The sequence below is a fragment of the Ceratotherium simum genome, chromosome 16, assembly GCF_057802395.1.
Source record: "Ceratotherium simum simum isolate JZ-2026a chromosome 16, ASM5780239v1, whole genome shotgun sequence".
Classification (NCBI taxonomy): domain Eukaryota; kingdom Metazoa; phylum Chordata; class Mammalia; order Perissodactyla; family Rhinocerotidae; genus Ceratotherium; species Ceratotherium simum.
The window spans coordinates 19,834,004-19,850,342 of NC_141915.1; the positions used below are offsets into that span (position 1 = coordinate 19,834,004).

The 16,339-nt window shown below is 55.5% G+C and overlaps 1 protein-coding gene across 1 annotated transcript; it reads right to left on the bottom strand.

The window, feature by feature from the left end:
- Positions 1 to 2,673: 2,673 nt before the first annotated feature.
- LOC101392231 (galectin-9-like) lies at positions 2,674 to 14,051 on the bottom strand. Its single transcript, XM_087440250.1, has 7 exons — positions 14,016 to 14,051; positions 11,517 to 11,608; positions 10,376 to 10,577; positions 9,349 to 9,507; positions 5,537 to 5,625; positions 5,238 to 5,400; positions 2,674 to 3,428 (listed from the first exon to the last, which is right to left on the bottom strand). Exons 1-7 carry the CDS (start codon positions 14,049 to 14,051, stop codon positions 3,282 to 3,284), a joined length of 888 nt encoding a protein of 295 aa, XP_087296376.1. The 3' UTR covers positions 2,674 to 3,281.
- Between the last annotated feature and the right edge of the window lie 2,288 nt (positions 14,052 to 16,339).

Consider the following 16,339-nt stretch of genomic DNA (forward strand, 5'->3'; position numbering starts at 1 on the left):
CCCGGGGTGAAGGGGTAGCAGGAGTGGGGGGCTCGAGGTGGAATCAATTCCCAACAGCCTAGTCAATCACGACTACCTAATGAAGCCTCCAGAAAACCCCAAAGCTCAGCTGTCTTTTTCTAAGAGCTTCCAGGTTGGTGAATACACGGAGGAGCTGGGAGAGTGGCATGCCCAGAGAGGGCGTGGATGCTCCGCACCCTTCACTCATTTCTTGCCCTACGCATCCCTTCCATCTGGATGCTCATCTGTATCCTTTATCACATCCTTTAATAAACTTAGTGAACCTAAGTAAGTGTTTCCCTGCGTCCTGTGAGCCGTTCTAGCAAAGGAATCGAACCTGAGGAGGTGATCATGGGAAGCTCTGATTTATAACCAGTCACTCAGAGGCACGGACAACAACCTGGACTTGCAACTGGCGTCCTGAGGTGGAGGGGTTGTTGGAACCTCCAGTCTGTACTGATCGATCAGAAGCACAGTGACAACTTGGACTTGCGACTGGCGTCTGTAGTGGGGGGCGGTCTTGTGGGACTGAGTCCTTTACCTGTGGAATCTGATTTTATCTCTGGGTAGGTAGTGTCAGGACTGAACTGAATTCTCAGACACCCAGCTGGCATCCAACAATGGCTTGTTGGTGTAGGGGAAGCCTACGCACACACACACACACACACACACACACACACACACACTGGAATCGGGTCCAGGCTGGGGTCAGGTGTTATGGCCAAACCAGTTTCATCTGCACCTGGCAAATACCACTGGCTGCCAGCCGGTCCGTCATCCCGCCCTCCGGCTGGTTTAGGGACTGAACCCAGAGGAGGGGTCGCTGAGAAGCTTGAACTTCAGGGCCCTTCACTGCATGGGCGATGGGTCTGCATGGTCTTAGGTGTCTGTAACGTTTGCAAAAGTTAAGACGTGGTAAATGAACTGATTAACCCTACTGTCTCCTTCCCCTCCATCACTCTTCCTCTTGAGTCAGGTAGTGTTGCAGAGGCTGTAACCACAGGCCTGTTTAGAGCCAGTTCCAACAGACTCCATCTCTTATCAACAAAGTGATTAAGGATTGTCTTTCAGAAAACTGCCAAGTCACGAAGCCCTAGCAGGCGTAAAAGAAGAAATCATGACCTGAAATGACCTCGAAACTAAAGACCCTCCTCCCGACGGAACCCAAGGGCCAGGACTCCACCGGAACTTGAAAGTCAGACTCTTATCAGAAGACAGGGGTCCCTCATTCAGGAAGGTCCTGTGTTAAAATGCCTTCTAGACCCCATCATAAATGTTTAGAACCCCATCATAAATGTTTAGAACCCCATCATAAATGTTTGTAACCCTGTCATAAATGTCTAAAACCTTACCATAAATAGTTGAAGTCCACCAATCAAAGCCTGTCCCACTAGTGTTTCCATGTGCCAACCTGTTCTCCCTAACCTCTTAAATTTGGCCCCAAATCCTGAATCGGGGAGACAGATCTGAGGGCACACTCCCCTAGTCTCCTTGTAGATCGATCTTGCAGAATAAAAGCTGATTTCTCTTCCCAACGGCTGATGCCGTAATTAATTGGCTTGTTTATGTGCATCGGGCAGAGAACCCCAATTTTGGGTGTTAACAATTGGCGACCCAGAAGGGACCAAGATCCTGTGATGGTCCACCTCTGTGACTGAAGGCTTCTCAAGGGACGGAGACATGTTTCCTTTTCAGGGGTGAACAAGGAGGGAGCTCAGGCAGAGGCGAAGTGGGGGTCTGGCAAAATCTGACCCCCAGCTTGGCTTTGGCCTCCCTGTCCTTGGCTCCCCGCCCACTTCTCCCCTCCCCGCTCCCACGAAAATGAGGGGGGGTAACGGGGGCATGCCAACCTCCACTGTACCAGAAATGCATCTGGGACCTGGTCAAGAATGCGGTCACCTAACCCGGTGCCCTTCACACTCTGACCTAACATGCACACCACCCCGCTGGTATCTCATTACAATGCAGACCTTGGTTCAGGAGGTCTGCCCCAGGGCCCAGCTTCTGCATATCTAACAGGCTTCCAGGTGCTGCTCGGTGCTACCGGCCTGAGGACTACACGTTGAGCCGCACCCTGGTTCCCGAGGCCCTAGATTCTTGATGGAGTTCAGGATGTGTCGGCATCATATGGACCTAGAGCCGGGCCACCTGCACCGCCCAGTGGCTGGCAGAACCCCACACACTGAGCCATTTTCCCCACCACACCCCAACCACTGAGGCCCAAGGCTAGCAGACCCATAGCAGAACCCCACGAACAGGACTCCATTCCAAGTCAGCTTCTCCAGACCCCACCTGCCACCTCCTCCGGCTGAGACACAGGGTTCTGACGAGCTGGCCCTGCCATCTAACGCCCCTGTGGGCTCAGGCCCAGCCCTTGGCCCATCTCGGGAACATGGGGCTGTTTCCTGGGTTCTCCTCTGTTCCCAAGATTCCTGCGTCAAAGATTCCTGCCCAAGAGGCCTGAGCCCGGCCTGCCTTCTCCCACACCCTGGTGGCGTTTGTAGTGGACCCACTGGGAGCAGGGGTGGATGTAGGGACTCCCCCCCAATCAAAACGAGCCCACACTCTCTCCTCCCGCCCACCTCAGCCAGGATCCCCCCAATTCCAGAGACTCCAAAATGTCTCCAAACACGTTAAAAGAGCCACAATCATCCCGGACACGTGTGCCGACAAGCATTTTTCTTTCTTTCTCTGAATGACACCGGGAAGGGGAGAGCCCCCTGCTGAGACAGTTCCCATCAGTTGGTGGAAACCAGCGGGGTGTCCCCAGGGCAGCTTTCCTGAAGCTGGGGTGCAGGTGCGGGAGAGGCGGAAGGTGGGAGAACGGGGAGTGGCCGAGGACACCGCCTCCCTCGTGGAGGGCACAGCTGGTGGCCTGGGACTGAGGTGGAGCTGAGTGGGGTGGGAATGTCATTGAGGGGCAGATGGGGTGTAGGCCTGGGCTGGGTGCTTGGGATGGCCCAGGACCTCCCTTTCTGCCGAGGGGACTGACCACAGGGCTTCAGCCTGCACGGACCACCCCTCTCCTCGGATGGTAGGACTTGGGCAGCTGGAGCCCCAGGTCCTGCCCCGACTGAGGAAGGCAGTCCCAGCCAGCTGCCCTCGCCACTCCAGGCTGGCTGCAGGCTCAGCAGGGCCAGACAAGGAAGGGGTCTCCCCAGCAGAGATCCTCAGCAGGCTGGGAAGCGCTGGGTCTGAGGCAGGGACAGGGAAGGTGGAGGTGATAAGCAGATCCGGACAGCAACATGCCCCAGCCCTCGTTCCCTGGGCAGGGATCCCGCCTATGTCTGCACGTGGCTCAGCTGGATGTCGCCCCCTACTTCCACGTTGTTGATAGCACGCAGGTTCTTCAGGCGGTGGTAGTATTCACACAGGTGCCCACCATCCACGGTCACCCTGAGGCAGTGGCTTTCACACGTGATACACACCTGGACAGAGACCACGTATTTGCACTCGGCTTGGAAAGTCCTCAACCCTAAATGCAGGCTTGTGTCTCCCTCCCTCCTTCCTGCCTTCCTCAAACAATAACCAAGCAGGCCCCACACCTGCCTTCTAGCCACTCTGAGGGATTCATTCTGCACTAAAAGCCGTGTGCTCTCCTGCCTGTACTTTTGCATATTCTGTTCCCACCGCCCGGGATGCCCTTCCTCCTCTGCTCCCCACTCTGCACACCTTGCCCACAGGGATAACTGTGCTCACCCTACTGCATTCTCCCCCCTACCTCCAGGAAGGCGAGCCTTCCCTGCCTTCCCCACCTCCTCACGCCCTCCTAGTCGAGTCAGGTGCCCCTTCAGGCCACGGCCCCACCCCCATCCTCATTCTCCAGCTGGACCCTGAGCCTCCAGGGGCAGGAATGCTGGCTTCTGCCATCCACGTCCCTAGTACCAGGCACACAGGAGTGCTCCGCACCTGCACTCCTGCAGGGCAGCCTCCTAACTTGTCTTTTTCACCCCAAACATTCTCCAGGAGGCTGTCAGAGCACGTCTGTGAAAATGTCATCACCCCATCGCAATAGCTGACCCTCGCACACTTACTGCACACCAGACACTGTCCTCAGCATGTCACAAACACGATTTCACTTCATTCTTACATCTCTATGAGATGATGTTATTATTTGCCCATTTGTAGATGAGGAAACTGAGGCACAGAGCAGTGGTCAGTTGCCTCAAGTACCACAGCTATCTATATATCACAGTATATGGCACTCTGGCTTGACACACACCAACACACTGTATTAAAATCCAAACTCCTTTCCATGGCCCTCAAGGCCCTATATCAGTCATTTTCCACCCTGGGTGAAGCGTATCAGGGTGTATTTAAAAATATGGAGGCCCAGGCTGACCCCCTCATTGGCCTGGGGCGGGCACAGGCATCGATTTTTCTTCTTTAATTTCCCCAGGGGACTTGACTGCGTAGTCAAGGCTGAGAACATCTGATCTGTGTGAGCCGGGCCTCAGCTGTGCCACCCACCCCTCTCTGTCCCACTCTCTCCAGGGAAGCCCCTGGCGCCCAGTTCCAGGACAGGCCACGCCCATGGCTCTCTGCCTTTGCAAAAACAGCTGCTCCCTCCGCTGCCCGCCTGAATGCACCCCGCAGATCTCTGGGAGGCGGGCTCCTTCTACCATTGAGGTCTCAGCTGCCCGGTGGCCTCCTCGGAGAGCTGTCCCCGTCTAAGGCAGCGTGGCCCCTGCCCCCGGGCTCACTTTGTCCTCTTATTCTGTGTTGCCTTCTGCAGAGAACCTGCTGTCATCTGCAAGGATCTGTCCAAGCATCTGTGTCCTTGTTCCTCTCCCACCTGAACTGTCAACTCCCTGGGCGCAGGACCCCGTCTGTCCGTTTCATGGCTGGCCCCCAGCTCCTGGGGCACTTCCTACACAAAGTGGGCCCTGATAGAACAGCTGAGAAATGATTGTTGATGAATGAGTGAGTGAGTGAGTGAGTGAGTGAGTGGATGAGGAATGACCCTCATTCTTGGGTTCCATCTGGCGCTGATCTGCTGTGTGACCTCAGGCGAGTAACCTGCATTGCGAGTCAGTTTCCTCACCTGTAAACAGCAGAGCCCCCACCTGCCATATGTGACAGAAACAGCAAAATCATAAGAATGGATTGAACACTTTCTCTTCTTCTGGGCCCAGGCCTCACCCAGAGTCATCAGCTCCCATCTCGTTCCAGGGGCCCCCAGCGCCCCCACCCCTTGCTCCGTTGGCCCCATGGGAGCCCCTCTGAGCGCAGCTTACCGAGAAGCTCTGGCCCCTGGTGAAGGGCATTTTTCCTGACAGGCTTCGCTCCTCAGGCCCCCAAGAACCGTTGACCTGCGTGTTGCGGACCACGGCATTCTCTTTGAAACGGGGGTTCAGGTGGAAGGCGATGTCATTCCCAGAGTGCAGGTTGATGTAGAACCTGGGGGTGGGCAGCTCACGTGGACCTCCTCTGCCCACTGAGCTCTGGGTCCCTGGCCCTCCCCAGCCTACCCAGAGCCAGGAGGATGGCCAGAAGGACCTTGGGCCGTCTCTCCTCCCCGAGAGCCCTGGCTTACCTCTGAGCACTGGGCAGGACGGTGCCCGACACGGTGATGCTCTTGGAGGGGTACAGCCCACCCAGGATGCTGGTGAAGAATGGCAGCGTCTGTCGGGAGGAGAGGGCCAGGTCAGCCCCAGCAGACAGAGCAGGCGCCACTGCAGAGGGCACTTTGTGCCAATTTCCATGAATCTGGACTGTCAACTGAGTTTGACAACCATGCCTCTCAGTCACACGTTTTCAAGAAAGAACTCCATGGTATCTTTACTTGGTTCAGTAAATGCCACATGAAAACTTCCCAGCGTCCCTCAAATGAATGGGCTTAAACTGTCATGAAAAGACCTTTGGCCAGGCACGACAGGACACTGGGCTGAGAGGGGAGACCGCATATATGCCCATGGGGAAGGGACAGTTTTAAAGGTGAAGCTCCTGTCAATAGTCTCCTCGTTTACTCGGGTGTTTGAGGAACTTCAGCCACTGGAAGATGCCTCACTGTTGTCACTGTCCCTCGCCTCCTGCCCTGCCCACTGCAAACCACATCCCCGCCCCCATGGAGCACACTCACATAGGCTGGGTTGGGATATGCTGGAGGTGGGACTAAGGGATTCTGTTGAGAAGGGACTAGGAAATTCAGTGTGGGAGTGACACACACACGGGCCCCACACTTTCGAGACGGGATGCTCCGCTGTGACACAGAGGTCGTGAGGCTTCAGCCCTTGGATTCTCCATCACCTTCCTTCTCATGTCAGCCTTGGTGGGACTTCCTGCCATGTTCCCAGACCCCATCAGGGTCACCTGCCCTTCCACCCACAGCAGCCCCACCAACTCTAGGCCTCCCGTCTGCTCTGCACTGGCAGGAGGAGGAACAGCAATGATATAACAGGGCTTGTCCTTGGATGCTGGGCCTTCTCCCCCAATGCTGGTCCACTGTACTCCCCTCCCAGTGACAGCAGGACCAGGTAAATCCAGTCTGCTCCAGACTGTGTTGGCCTAAGAGGAGTTTCACTCCATGTCTCCTGAGCAGAGGGCCCAGCCCCAGTGTCCCCATCCCCTTGCTACACTGCTTTCTCCCTGACTCTGGCACCAGAGAATTCACCCCCTTGGTGAAGGGGGAAGTGGGCGGGGCCGGGGTTGGAGGAGGGGACATGCGCATTGGCTCCTCCAGAGGGAGAGGAGGACGAGTCAGAGGTGGACCCGTCCGCTTCCCTTAGCTCCCAAGGCTCAGGGCCGCATTTCACCCGGAAGGTGAAGACTAGCATCTACTGAGCGCCTATCGCGTGCCGGGCTCAGCCTTCAGTGCCTCACGAGGGAGGCGATCCCGGCTCCTGTTTCCCTAGGGAGGCAGCCAGGCTCCGAAGGGCTAAGCAACGTGCCCAAGTTCGCCCAGGTAGCAGGGGATAAATCCAACATGGTGCCCGGTCTGTCTGGTTGTGTCCCACGCACCCTGTCCTGCCCAGGCCGGGGCCCAAGTCGGGCTGCCCTGCAGGGCTCCCTGGAGCTCCACAGTCCTGCAGTCAGCGGAGCAGGATGTGGGTGCCCGAGCGGGACAGTGATGGGCCCCAGGACGGCTGGGTGGAGAGACACCCCTTCCCCCCCACCCATCACTCGAGGAGCCAAATGAGGAGCCCTTCCCGTCCTCTTACTTTCCTGGGCCCTGTCCCCCCAGCAGACTGATCTTCCTGCCCTGATTGGTTTCCTCTTCTACTGGCTGTGCAAACCACATTCCACATTCACTTCCTGGGTCCCTCTTGCTCACCCGGCACTGTGCAGAGTGCTGGGGACACACAACTGAACAAGCCACAGTCCCAGCCCACAAGGCTCATGGGCAGAGGGAAGAGTGGGTGGAGTGATGGGGACAGACAGGTAAGCACAGTTAGACTGGGACATGGTGACTGGCACAGCACAGAGAAGTACAAAGTCCATGGGGACACGGGGGTGGGGGTGCATCCAGTGATCCTCAGGCAGGGAAGATGCTCCTGAGGAGGGACATTTAAGCACAGCACTGAAGGGCTATTAGGGGTTGGATGGGATTTCAGCACCAGGAGAGCATGTGTAAAAGCCTGGTGGCCCCGGAGAGCCTCGAGTGAGCAGTGGCGGCTGCGTGAGCTTCACGGGGGAGGGCTGAGGCCGGGAGATGCACTGGGGCAAGACTGGGGAGGATGCTGCACGTCCTGCTGGGGGGTTTGGCTTTCTTTAGAAGGACTTGGGGCCTTTAGGATTTTTAAGCAGGGAGAGGATGTGAGCAGATTGGCTTATAGGAAGGTCAATGCCGCAGCAGGTGGGTGTGAGGGGAGTGGGGAACTGGACCAGGGTCCTGGTGGTGAGGGGTCAGGTGGCCTGGACCAAGGCAGTGGCTTTGGGAGGGGGAGGTTTTGGTGCACTGGAGAGAGATGAAGGGAGGGAGGGAAGAACCGAGGATGACTGTGGGGTCCCCACTCTGGGTGCCTGGTGGAGGGAGATAGAGAACCATGGGTGGGGCCTGTAGGCCCTGGCTGGCCTGCTGGCCGGAACCAGCCTCTCAGACCCTCTGTCCTTCCTGCTAACTGCTCGACTTCCCGGACTCTTCGTGTTTAACTCTCTTGCAGTTTGTGCCCCTTGGACTTGTGTGGGAAATGGGCAACCTGGGAGAAGTGCATCGTGGAGAAGGCGGGCTAGACAGGGGCTGCGCGGGTGTTCTGTTAAAAGAAAAGGCACCAGGGGGTGAAGAGAAGCATTAATGAAGCCAAGGAGGAGCGGAAAGGCAGGGCCTGGGGCAAGAGGGAGAGAGCCAGGCAGACAGGGGGCGGGAGGGTGTTCAGGACCTCGTGGAGGGGCGGCAGGGACAATTAGGCTCCAGTGGGTGACAGCAGGATGGTGCTGTCTCTGTCTCTGTCTCTGTCTCTCTCTCTCTCTCTCTCTCTCTCTCTCTCTCTCTCTCTCTCGGCACAGCTTTCTCTCTCTCTCCCCCTCTCACTCTCTCTCCCCCACCCCTGTAGGGGAGACAGTTGGATAGGGAGGAATATGAGAGATGAGGACCTAAGAGAGAGGAGCTCATATTTGCTGAGGGCCTTTGTGTGTTGTCCCCATCTCAGGAGCACACGAAATACCGAAAGTGGTAACAACAGCTCCAGTCCAGCCTCCTGGGGCCTGTGGGAATGTGGGCCCAACATACCCCAATCCCTCCAGTTTTCAGAAAACACTAGAAATCCAGATTTTCATGTGATGTTTCCTGACATTTTTTTAAATTGTTGTAAAAAACACATAAAATATACCATCTTAACCGTTTTTGAGTTTACAGTTCAGTGGCTCTAGTGCATTAACGCCATTGTGTATACACCACCACCTTCCAGCTCGAGAATTTTCTCATCTTATAAACCTTTACTGACCTTTTATATGTTGGCAACACCTTCAAACATTTTAAAACACAGAAATGGTCAAGTAGACCCTGGTGTGGGCCCAGGCGGGCCATTTTACAGCCTCTGACATATATCACCTCACACAGTAACCCATGGGGTAGCAGCGACTATGCCCCTTCCACAGATGAGGAAACTGAGGCTGGGAGAGAGGAAGCCGCTTGTCTAAGATCCCACAGCCAATGAGAATGGCAGAACTGGGAATCTGAGCTGGATTCAGTTTGATTCTCAGGCCTGGGTTCTTTCTGGAACCACATGGCCTCCTAACCAGGGGGGAAATAGAGAGTGACACAGACGAGTGGCCTAGGAGTCTGGGAGACGGGGGCAAGTGTTCCAGAAGAGACGGCAACACCAGAAGGATGGGACACAGGAGCTGGAGGTGAGTCCCCAGAGTCACCTGGGTTTGGGCTCACCCAACAGAGCCAGGGCACAGCTAGACTGGGCCCGGCCCCCACCCCTGGGACAGGTGCCAGGTGGACCATCTGACCTGGAAGCTGATGGAGGACAGCTGCACAATGCCGGTGACAGAGAGGGTGTCCACGCGGTGGAAGGGTACACGGTGTGAGTACTGCACAAAGAAGCTCCTGTTCACTTTCACCTGCCAAGACGAGCACACATTCCAGGAGAGGGGTCCCAGGCCAGGGCGGGGGCACACCTGAGCCTATGGGACCCTGGCTTCTAGAAATTAAGACCTGCATCTGGTTTTCACACCCATCCCTGTGGGTCGGGGCACCAGCCTTCAGAGCTGTGCCAGGTACAGGAACATGCGTGGGATCCAGAGGGCATCCGCACTCATCTCTGCTTGGCTCTAGTTGTTGGCTTTTTGTTCTCACGGTTGTTCATTTACGCCAGTAGGTTTGTCTGTCTGATCATGGCTCACCTGGGGTGTTATTTAAATATGCCTCACAGTGTTCATAGGGAACAGAGGAGAGACGACCTCGGGTGGAATGTGGAGGGAATGGGAACATCCGCCTTCACTCAGGGAAGCGCAGACACAGATATATGCACCCCGACCAGTCTTCCCAATCCCAGAGACACGGCTCTGCTGGCAAAAGCAGTTTGCAATGCCTTGCAAAACCAAGCCATCAATAGAACTTGGATAAAGGCTGCAACAATGTTGCTGAAAAAGAAATGATCTCAGGGACCTGGATGGACAAATGGCTACAGAAGAGGAACAGAATTAACTCCAACTTTAAACACCCAGGAGGCCAAAAAACACCATGGTGACCTATCTTGTTCTTATTTCCTGAGTGAAAGAAGCAGCAGGTGCCCCTGTGGGTGCAGGTGAAGGTGTAAGGAGACTGCAGCCATCAGTAACACCCTTACCAGGAAATGATCCTGTTATCTGTCTAATGGCGTTGCTCAGCTAGACCTCAATGTGGGTGATTATTTTAAGGCTATCCACCATGCCTGTGAGGGCTGAAGGGACTGGCTGCGGGAGGGAGGGGACGAGAGCTCCTGCTCACCTGGAAATGTGATCTCTGCACCAGAAAGCTGAGCTCAAAAGGACTCCCTTCCTGAAAGGGTAGGTGCTTCTTCCTCTCCTCCGGCCCCCAGCGTCCGTTCTGCTTCGTGTTGCAGACCAAATACCCGCCTCTTTCAAACCGAGGGTTGAAGTGGAAGGCAATGTCATTGTCACTGGGGCCAATCTGAAAGTTCACAGCAAACCTAGGCGAGGGAAATCAGACAGTCACCTGTAGCCTGGCTCATGCCAACGGCAGGACCGGGAGGGCCTCGCCTTTGACTGGAGTCTGTCTGAGAACTTGCAAGGGACCTGCGATCCTCAGTCTGTTGCCTTCCTTTCTGTTCACCTAATTAGCACTTAGTGTCTTTTTGTGCAGTTATTGCATTTTGCCTTTACAGTGTGATTTTCTAAAAACAAGTAGAAATTGGGTAAAGAAAAATGTTCACGCTAGCAACAGGAAGCATAGGTCTTGGAAAGTAATTACAAATTTGTGTCAAAGAGAGAAGTTGGGAAACATGCCTAGAAGAGCCTTCAGCACCCAGTGGACACTCATTGGAGGCCGGCCCACGTGTACTCAATTGGGAAAGAAGAGAACAAGTTTAAAGAACATGTGACATTGATGGGAATATACCTACATAGACAAGGCCTAAAAGGGGAGGCGTAACCAAAAAATAAGTAAAATAAAAGGGGAGGCATAGAATAAATGTGAGCTCTCCAGGTGTGAGAACTTTCCTCAAATTACATTTGATGGCAAGTTTTAGTATTTCCCCAGTAGCCGGGTGAGGGTTCCGAGGTAGATGATGGCAGTTCCGGGAAATAGAGGAAGTGATATTTTTGCACCTCTGAGTCATCAGGTGAAAAGTTCAACCCTGTAAATAATCATCTGTCTCTGGCTTGCCTGCTTCTCTCCTAGACTGCGAGCTCCCGTCATCTGCATGTCTACAGGGAGTCTGTGTTAATGGGGCCCACACACTATTGTTAGAGGGCAGTGGTCCCATTCAGCATGGGCAGGGGCCGGGCCCCACTCATCTGGCATCTCCAGGAGCAGGCAGCTCGGAGAGTGTTGGGTGAACCAACCTGAGCGGACAGGTGCCATGGTTTGCAAAGGGGCGAGGCTGCAGAGAAACCACAGTTCCAGGTACCTGGTTCCACCGGAGGCTAAGACGGCTCCCTTGACAGTGATGCAATGTCCCTCCTGGAGACCCCCTTGGATGATCCCAGAGAAGGGGACGACCTGCAGAGAGAAGACAGATTCTCCTCTGAAGCCTCCAGAAGGAAACAGCCTTCCAGACACTTTGATTTTAGATTACTGACCCCCAGAACTGTGAGAGGACCGATTCATGTGGTTTAAGCCTGGCCAGCCAGGGCTGCTGTGGAGTTTGGACCTGTGTACGTGCATGGGTGTGTGCGTGTGTGTGTGAGTGTGTGTGAGTGAGGGATCTTAGCAGGAAATAACAGCACTCACTTGTGCTCCCTATGGAGCAGGAGGATGGGTTTTATGGCCCCACAGGCCTGGGCTCACCTGCAGCTCCCTGTGTGAGCAGCTCTGCTGTCGGGCAGGTCACTCGAGCTGTCTGCACCCCAGGTCCCTCCGTGGAGCAGCGACACAAGAGCACCAGCCTGGCAGAGTTCTCGAGAGGACTAGATGAGAGCCATGTGGAAAGCCCCGGGCTCGCCAGCCTTGACGGTGGCAGGTGTTTGCATCTGGAGGAATTAGTCTCTGTGCCCAGTCAGAATTGCTCTCTGCTTCTGGCTGTGCCTGGAGCCTGAGAACTTTATCCTTCCCTTCTTATCCAGAAGTCCAGACAGCAGAGCCAGGCCCTACAGGCCAGAGGGTGGGTAGCCTCTTTCTGGAGGCCCCCTGTCACCAGAGGGCACCCAGCCCTGCTGGCAGAGGGAACTCACCTGCAGGAGGCAGTGCGAGGCTTTTCGCCAGAGGACGCTGCTGCCCCAGACGTCCCGAGGCCCTTCTGGTGGCCGACGTTCCTGTCTGCGTTATCTCATTATCCTCATAACAACCCAGGCCGTGATTAGTGCCACCTCTACAGATGAGGAAACTGAGGCACAGAAAGGTTTGGGAACTTGCCCAAAGCCACACAGCAGGTGAGTGACAGAGTGGGATTTGAACCCCAGCACCCACGCTTGTAACCACCACACAGGCTTCTTCTCACGATGAAGCACAGAACACCCTCGCTCCTGGCTCACCAAGTGCTTCCCGGACCAAACAGCAAGTCCTGTGCTGCCTGTGGTCGCAGCTTCTGTCCTGGCCCTCTGAGGGGGCTGGGACTGAGCAGAACAGCTGGGCCCATGACCTCCAGCCGCACTTTGGAGGCAGCAGCCTGGTTCCTACCGCTGGAGGTCAGGGGGTCACCAGGGGCTCCGGGCGCCTGTGGGGATTGCACCCATCCTTTTTCTCGTCCCGACTCCAAGGCCCTGTTTGAACTCCGTGCTGCCCGTAGGAGGGTTGTCCCTCTGAGTGGAACAATCTGGCCTTGGAATCCATGGACTGGAAAGTAAAAACCAGTCCCCAGAATAATAAAGTGGCAGGGCCTTGACGGAGCCCCGGGCTCCCACACCTGACGGAGACGGTGCCCAGGGTGACATGTTCTGTCCCGGAGGCCCTTGCCGCCTGCCTGCCTTCCCCATTATCGCTCTCTCTGTGGGCGCCCCCCTCCTCTGGGGTAAATCAAGGCACCGTCCTTCTCGGCCTCTTACCATCGGGGACATTGGCCTGTGGCCCCAGCCTCCCTGAGCCGAGTTTTCCCCTGTGAGACACGGGGATGATGAGCCTCACGGGGTGAAACGAGACCACCTGCAGACAGGGCCTCCACACGTGTGGCAAAACGGTGCCAAAGGCAGCCCTTTGTGCCCCCACTGAGGGACAGCCCCTGTCCTCCCTCACTCCGGAGATGGGCCCCCTGCAGACACCCTTGACCCGCCCCGCCTTGTTAACTCACCCTCAGGGAGCAGACCCTCCTCGGGAGGCCTTCCCTGCTGCGCCCAGACTCCTAACAATACTAAACTCTTCCAAAGCCCCCATAGGTGCCAGGCATGTTCCGGCACTCTAGAGATGCTGCTTCCCTCAATCCTTACCCTAACCCTGGGAGGCGGGCCCCAAGATTATCCCCATTTTACAGACGTGGAAACTGAAGCCCACAGAGGTAAAAGGCACTTGCCTGAGGCCATCCAGCTAGGAAGTGGCTGACCCCAGGAAGGCCAGCTCCAAAGTAAGTGCCCTTGACTGCCATGCTGGGTTGTCATCCTCCCGACAAGTCCTGTTTACGGCACTTTCATGCAACCAGAACATCCCTCTTCCAGTTATTACGCCCGCCTGTCTTCTACCACCTTCCACCAGCCCCTAGGACAAGGCCCGCAGAGGGAGCTCAGTCAACCTCGTCAAATGCCCGAGTCCTGGCGCTTATCAGCCCTCCAGTCCTGAGAGGCACAGGGGAGACCAGCCTGGGACAGACGTTGTGTCAGGACTGCCCCATCGGGCACTTCTGCTCTTCTTGTGGTCTCTTTAGGATGCTGCCACCCAAGAGCTGTTTCCTCAGAGACCCAGAACTGCTTCCTCCCAGGGGCCGAGGCAGCCAGCTCAGCCTGGGCCAGCACCGCCCTCATGCCCACAGCCCGGGACTCACTGGGTCCTCGTAGGGAGGCTGGGTGCTGCTGGCCATCTCTCCACCGCCTCTGTGGCCACTGCTGCTTTTCACACCAGCTGGGCAGTTCTCTGTACTGGGGAGGACTTCACAAACACATAGATACCAACACAATTTGGCAGTCATTCAATGGGGAGGAGCCAGGAGCAAGAGGACGTGGATCTAGAGAAAAAGACAAGGTGGAGTCCCGGGAAGGAGGGGGAAGGGTGGGAACCGGAGAGAGGGAAGTGGACATTCCCCGCCCCAGTGACCCTCCCCCCCCTCCCCTCTCAGACCGAATCATATTTGGTTCATGTAGGTTCAAAGAGCCTGACCACACTGACATGACAGTGAGTTTCTAGACGATACCACCCATTGTATGTACCTGTCTCCTGAGCATGCTCGGTCAGTGTCCAGAACACAGTGGGGCTACATGACAGGGCCTGTGTGGCTGGACATGCCTGTGCCCAGGCTGGTGGTGGTGGTGGTGGGAAGGCCTGGTTATACCCATTTTACACACAGAGAAACCGAGGCTCAGAGAGTCTAAGGGACATGCTCAAGGTCACACAGCTCACTAGTGGCAGCCTGAGCTGTATGAGGACACGTACGTTCTCAAAAAAGTATTTCTCCCCTTTAAAATTCTATTCATCGTGTAAAAACATTATCACGTAGAAAGAAATGTTTTTCAAGAGAGTATGTCATAAAGGACATTGTTGCCCCGGAGTGCAGTGGTGCCCTGAAGCTCCCAAGCCCCTCTGTCTCCTTCTGCTCTTCTCCTCTCTCCCTTTCTCTGGGCTTCAGAAGGGAGACAGCAGAAGTCTTGGACATAAGAGAACATTCCAGGTGACATGGGGTGGGGAGGACATAATAAATAAACTGTCCTTACCTGGCTTTAGCACCCAGTTAAGGGACGTGATGGACTGAAGGAGACGAGCAGGATAGGCGGGGTGAGGGGAGTGGGGAGGAGGGGAGCCGTGAAGTCCAGCAGGCCCCTGCAGTGTGCCAGGGAGAGGCCCAGCGGTCAGCCGAGCATGAGCCGTTCAGGGTCCTACAGGCACCAGTGGGTAGAAGGCGCCCAGGGCCGCATATCTGTCTGCACCCCCTTCCTTCTTGCACCTTGCTCGATGCACCAACATTTGCAAAGACTGACTTCTTTGAGACGCTCCCATAGACAAGCCCCGGGCCCCCTTGCCCTCCCTCCATCCCCACTATATTCCCGGATCAATCAGCGTTTGACCAGATTGAAGGGGCCGACAGCACAGTTGGAGCAGAAAGGAGGGAAAGGAAGGGAAATTCTTTGCCATCCTCTCCGACACCAGGCACACCAGGGACACCGGGTACAACGTCATTGTGATTGGGATGTGGAACAACTGGAACCCCATTCATTGCCAGGTTGGAGCGTAAAATAACATAACTTTGGAAACTTTTGATGGATTCTAGTAAAGTCAAGTATCTACCTCTCCTGTGTCCCGGCTATTCTACTCCTAGCTATTTGCCCGCGAGAGGTCAAGACCCAACATATGTTCACACCAGCTTGACTCGCCACAGCCCCAAACTGGAAACCATGCAAATGTTCCCCAACTGGAGAAAGGAGACACAAACTGTAGTATTGATACGATGGAATAGCTGTCAGCAATCACAAGGAGCTGTGGATACAGGAAACAGCATCAATGAACCTCACGGTAGAGCAGAAGAAGCCAGACAGCAGCGAGCACGGCTGTGGTAAGAGGTCAGAAGAGCGATTTCCCTTGGAGGGGCCCGAGGAGTCTTCTGGGGCTGGAAGTGTTCTGAGCTTGATCTGGATGGCGGGCACACAGCTGTTTACATACGTAAGACTCATCCAGCAAACTAGGATTCCTGCATTTTACTCTACAGATATATCTCAGTAAAGTCCTGTCAAGAAAACCAAATGACTCCCAGAGCCCAGAGAGACACAGGGACAGCCAGAGTGCCAGCAAACAAGCGCTATGTCGTTGCCATGTACCTTGGAGGTGAGTCAGATGAGTCCAGCCCAGAAAGAGAGTCCCAGGGCCCTCTGCTCCCACCCTGCAGGGAGGGGCGATAGTCACACCAAAGAGCAGTGGGTTTTCTGACTAATTAAGACAGTAGGGAGGCATCTTCAAGACACAGCCCCAGGGCACAAGTGACCTCGGCAGCCTGGCATCACCGTGTAGTCACCACGATCCATTCCCAGGGCCTAGCTCTGGGCTAAAGGAGGCAGGAAGCAGCACTTGGGAAAGTTCCATCTCAGAGTTCTGTTGTTCCAAGTCCCAGACACTTGTCTAAGGCTCTCTGTTCACTGCACTATAGATCGAAGGATCTGTTCA

Excerpts from the sequence above, each read along its gene's own strand:
- LOC101392231 (XM_087440250.1), bottom strand. The coding sequence starts at position 14,051 with ATGGCCAGCAGCACCCAGCCTCCCTACGAGGACCCA. Across the intron at positions 5,401-5,536 it reads GTCCTGCCCAGTGCTCAGAG|GTTCTACATCAACCTGCACT; the intron begins GTAAGCCAGGGC and ends GCCCACCCCCAG. Across the intron at positions 3,429-5,237 it reads CCAGGGGCCAGAGCTTCTCG|GTGTGTATCACGTGTGAAAG; the intron begins GTAAGCTGCGCT and ends GTCTCTGTCCAG.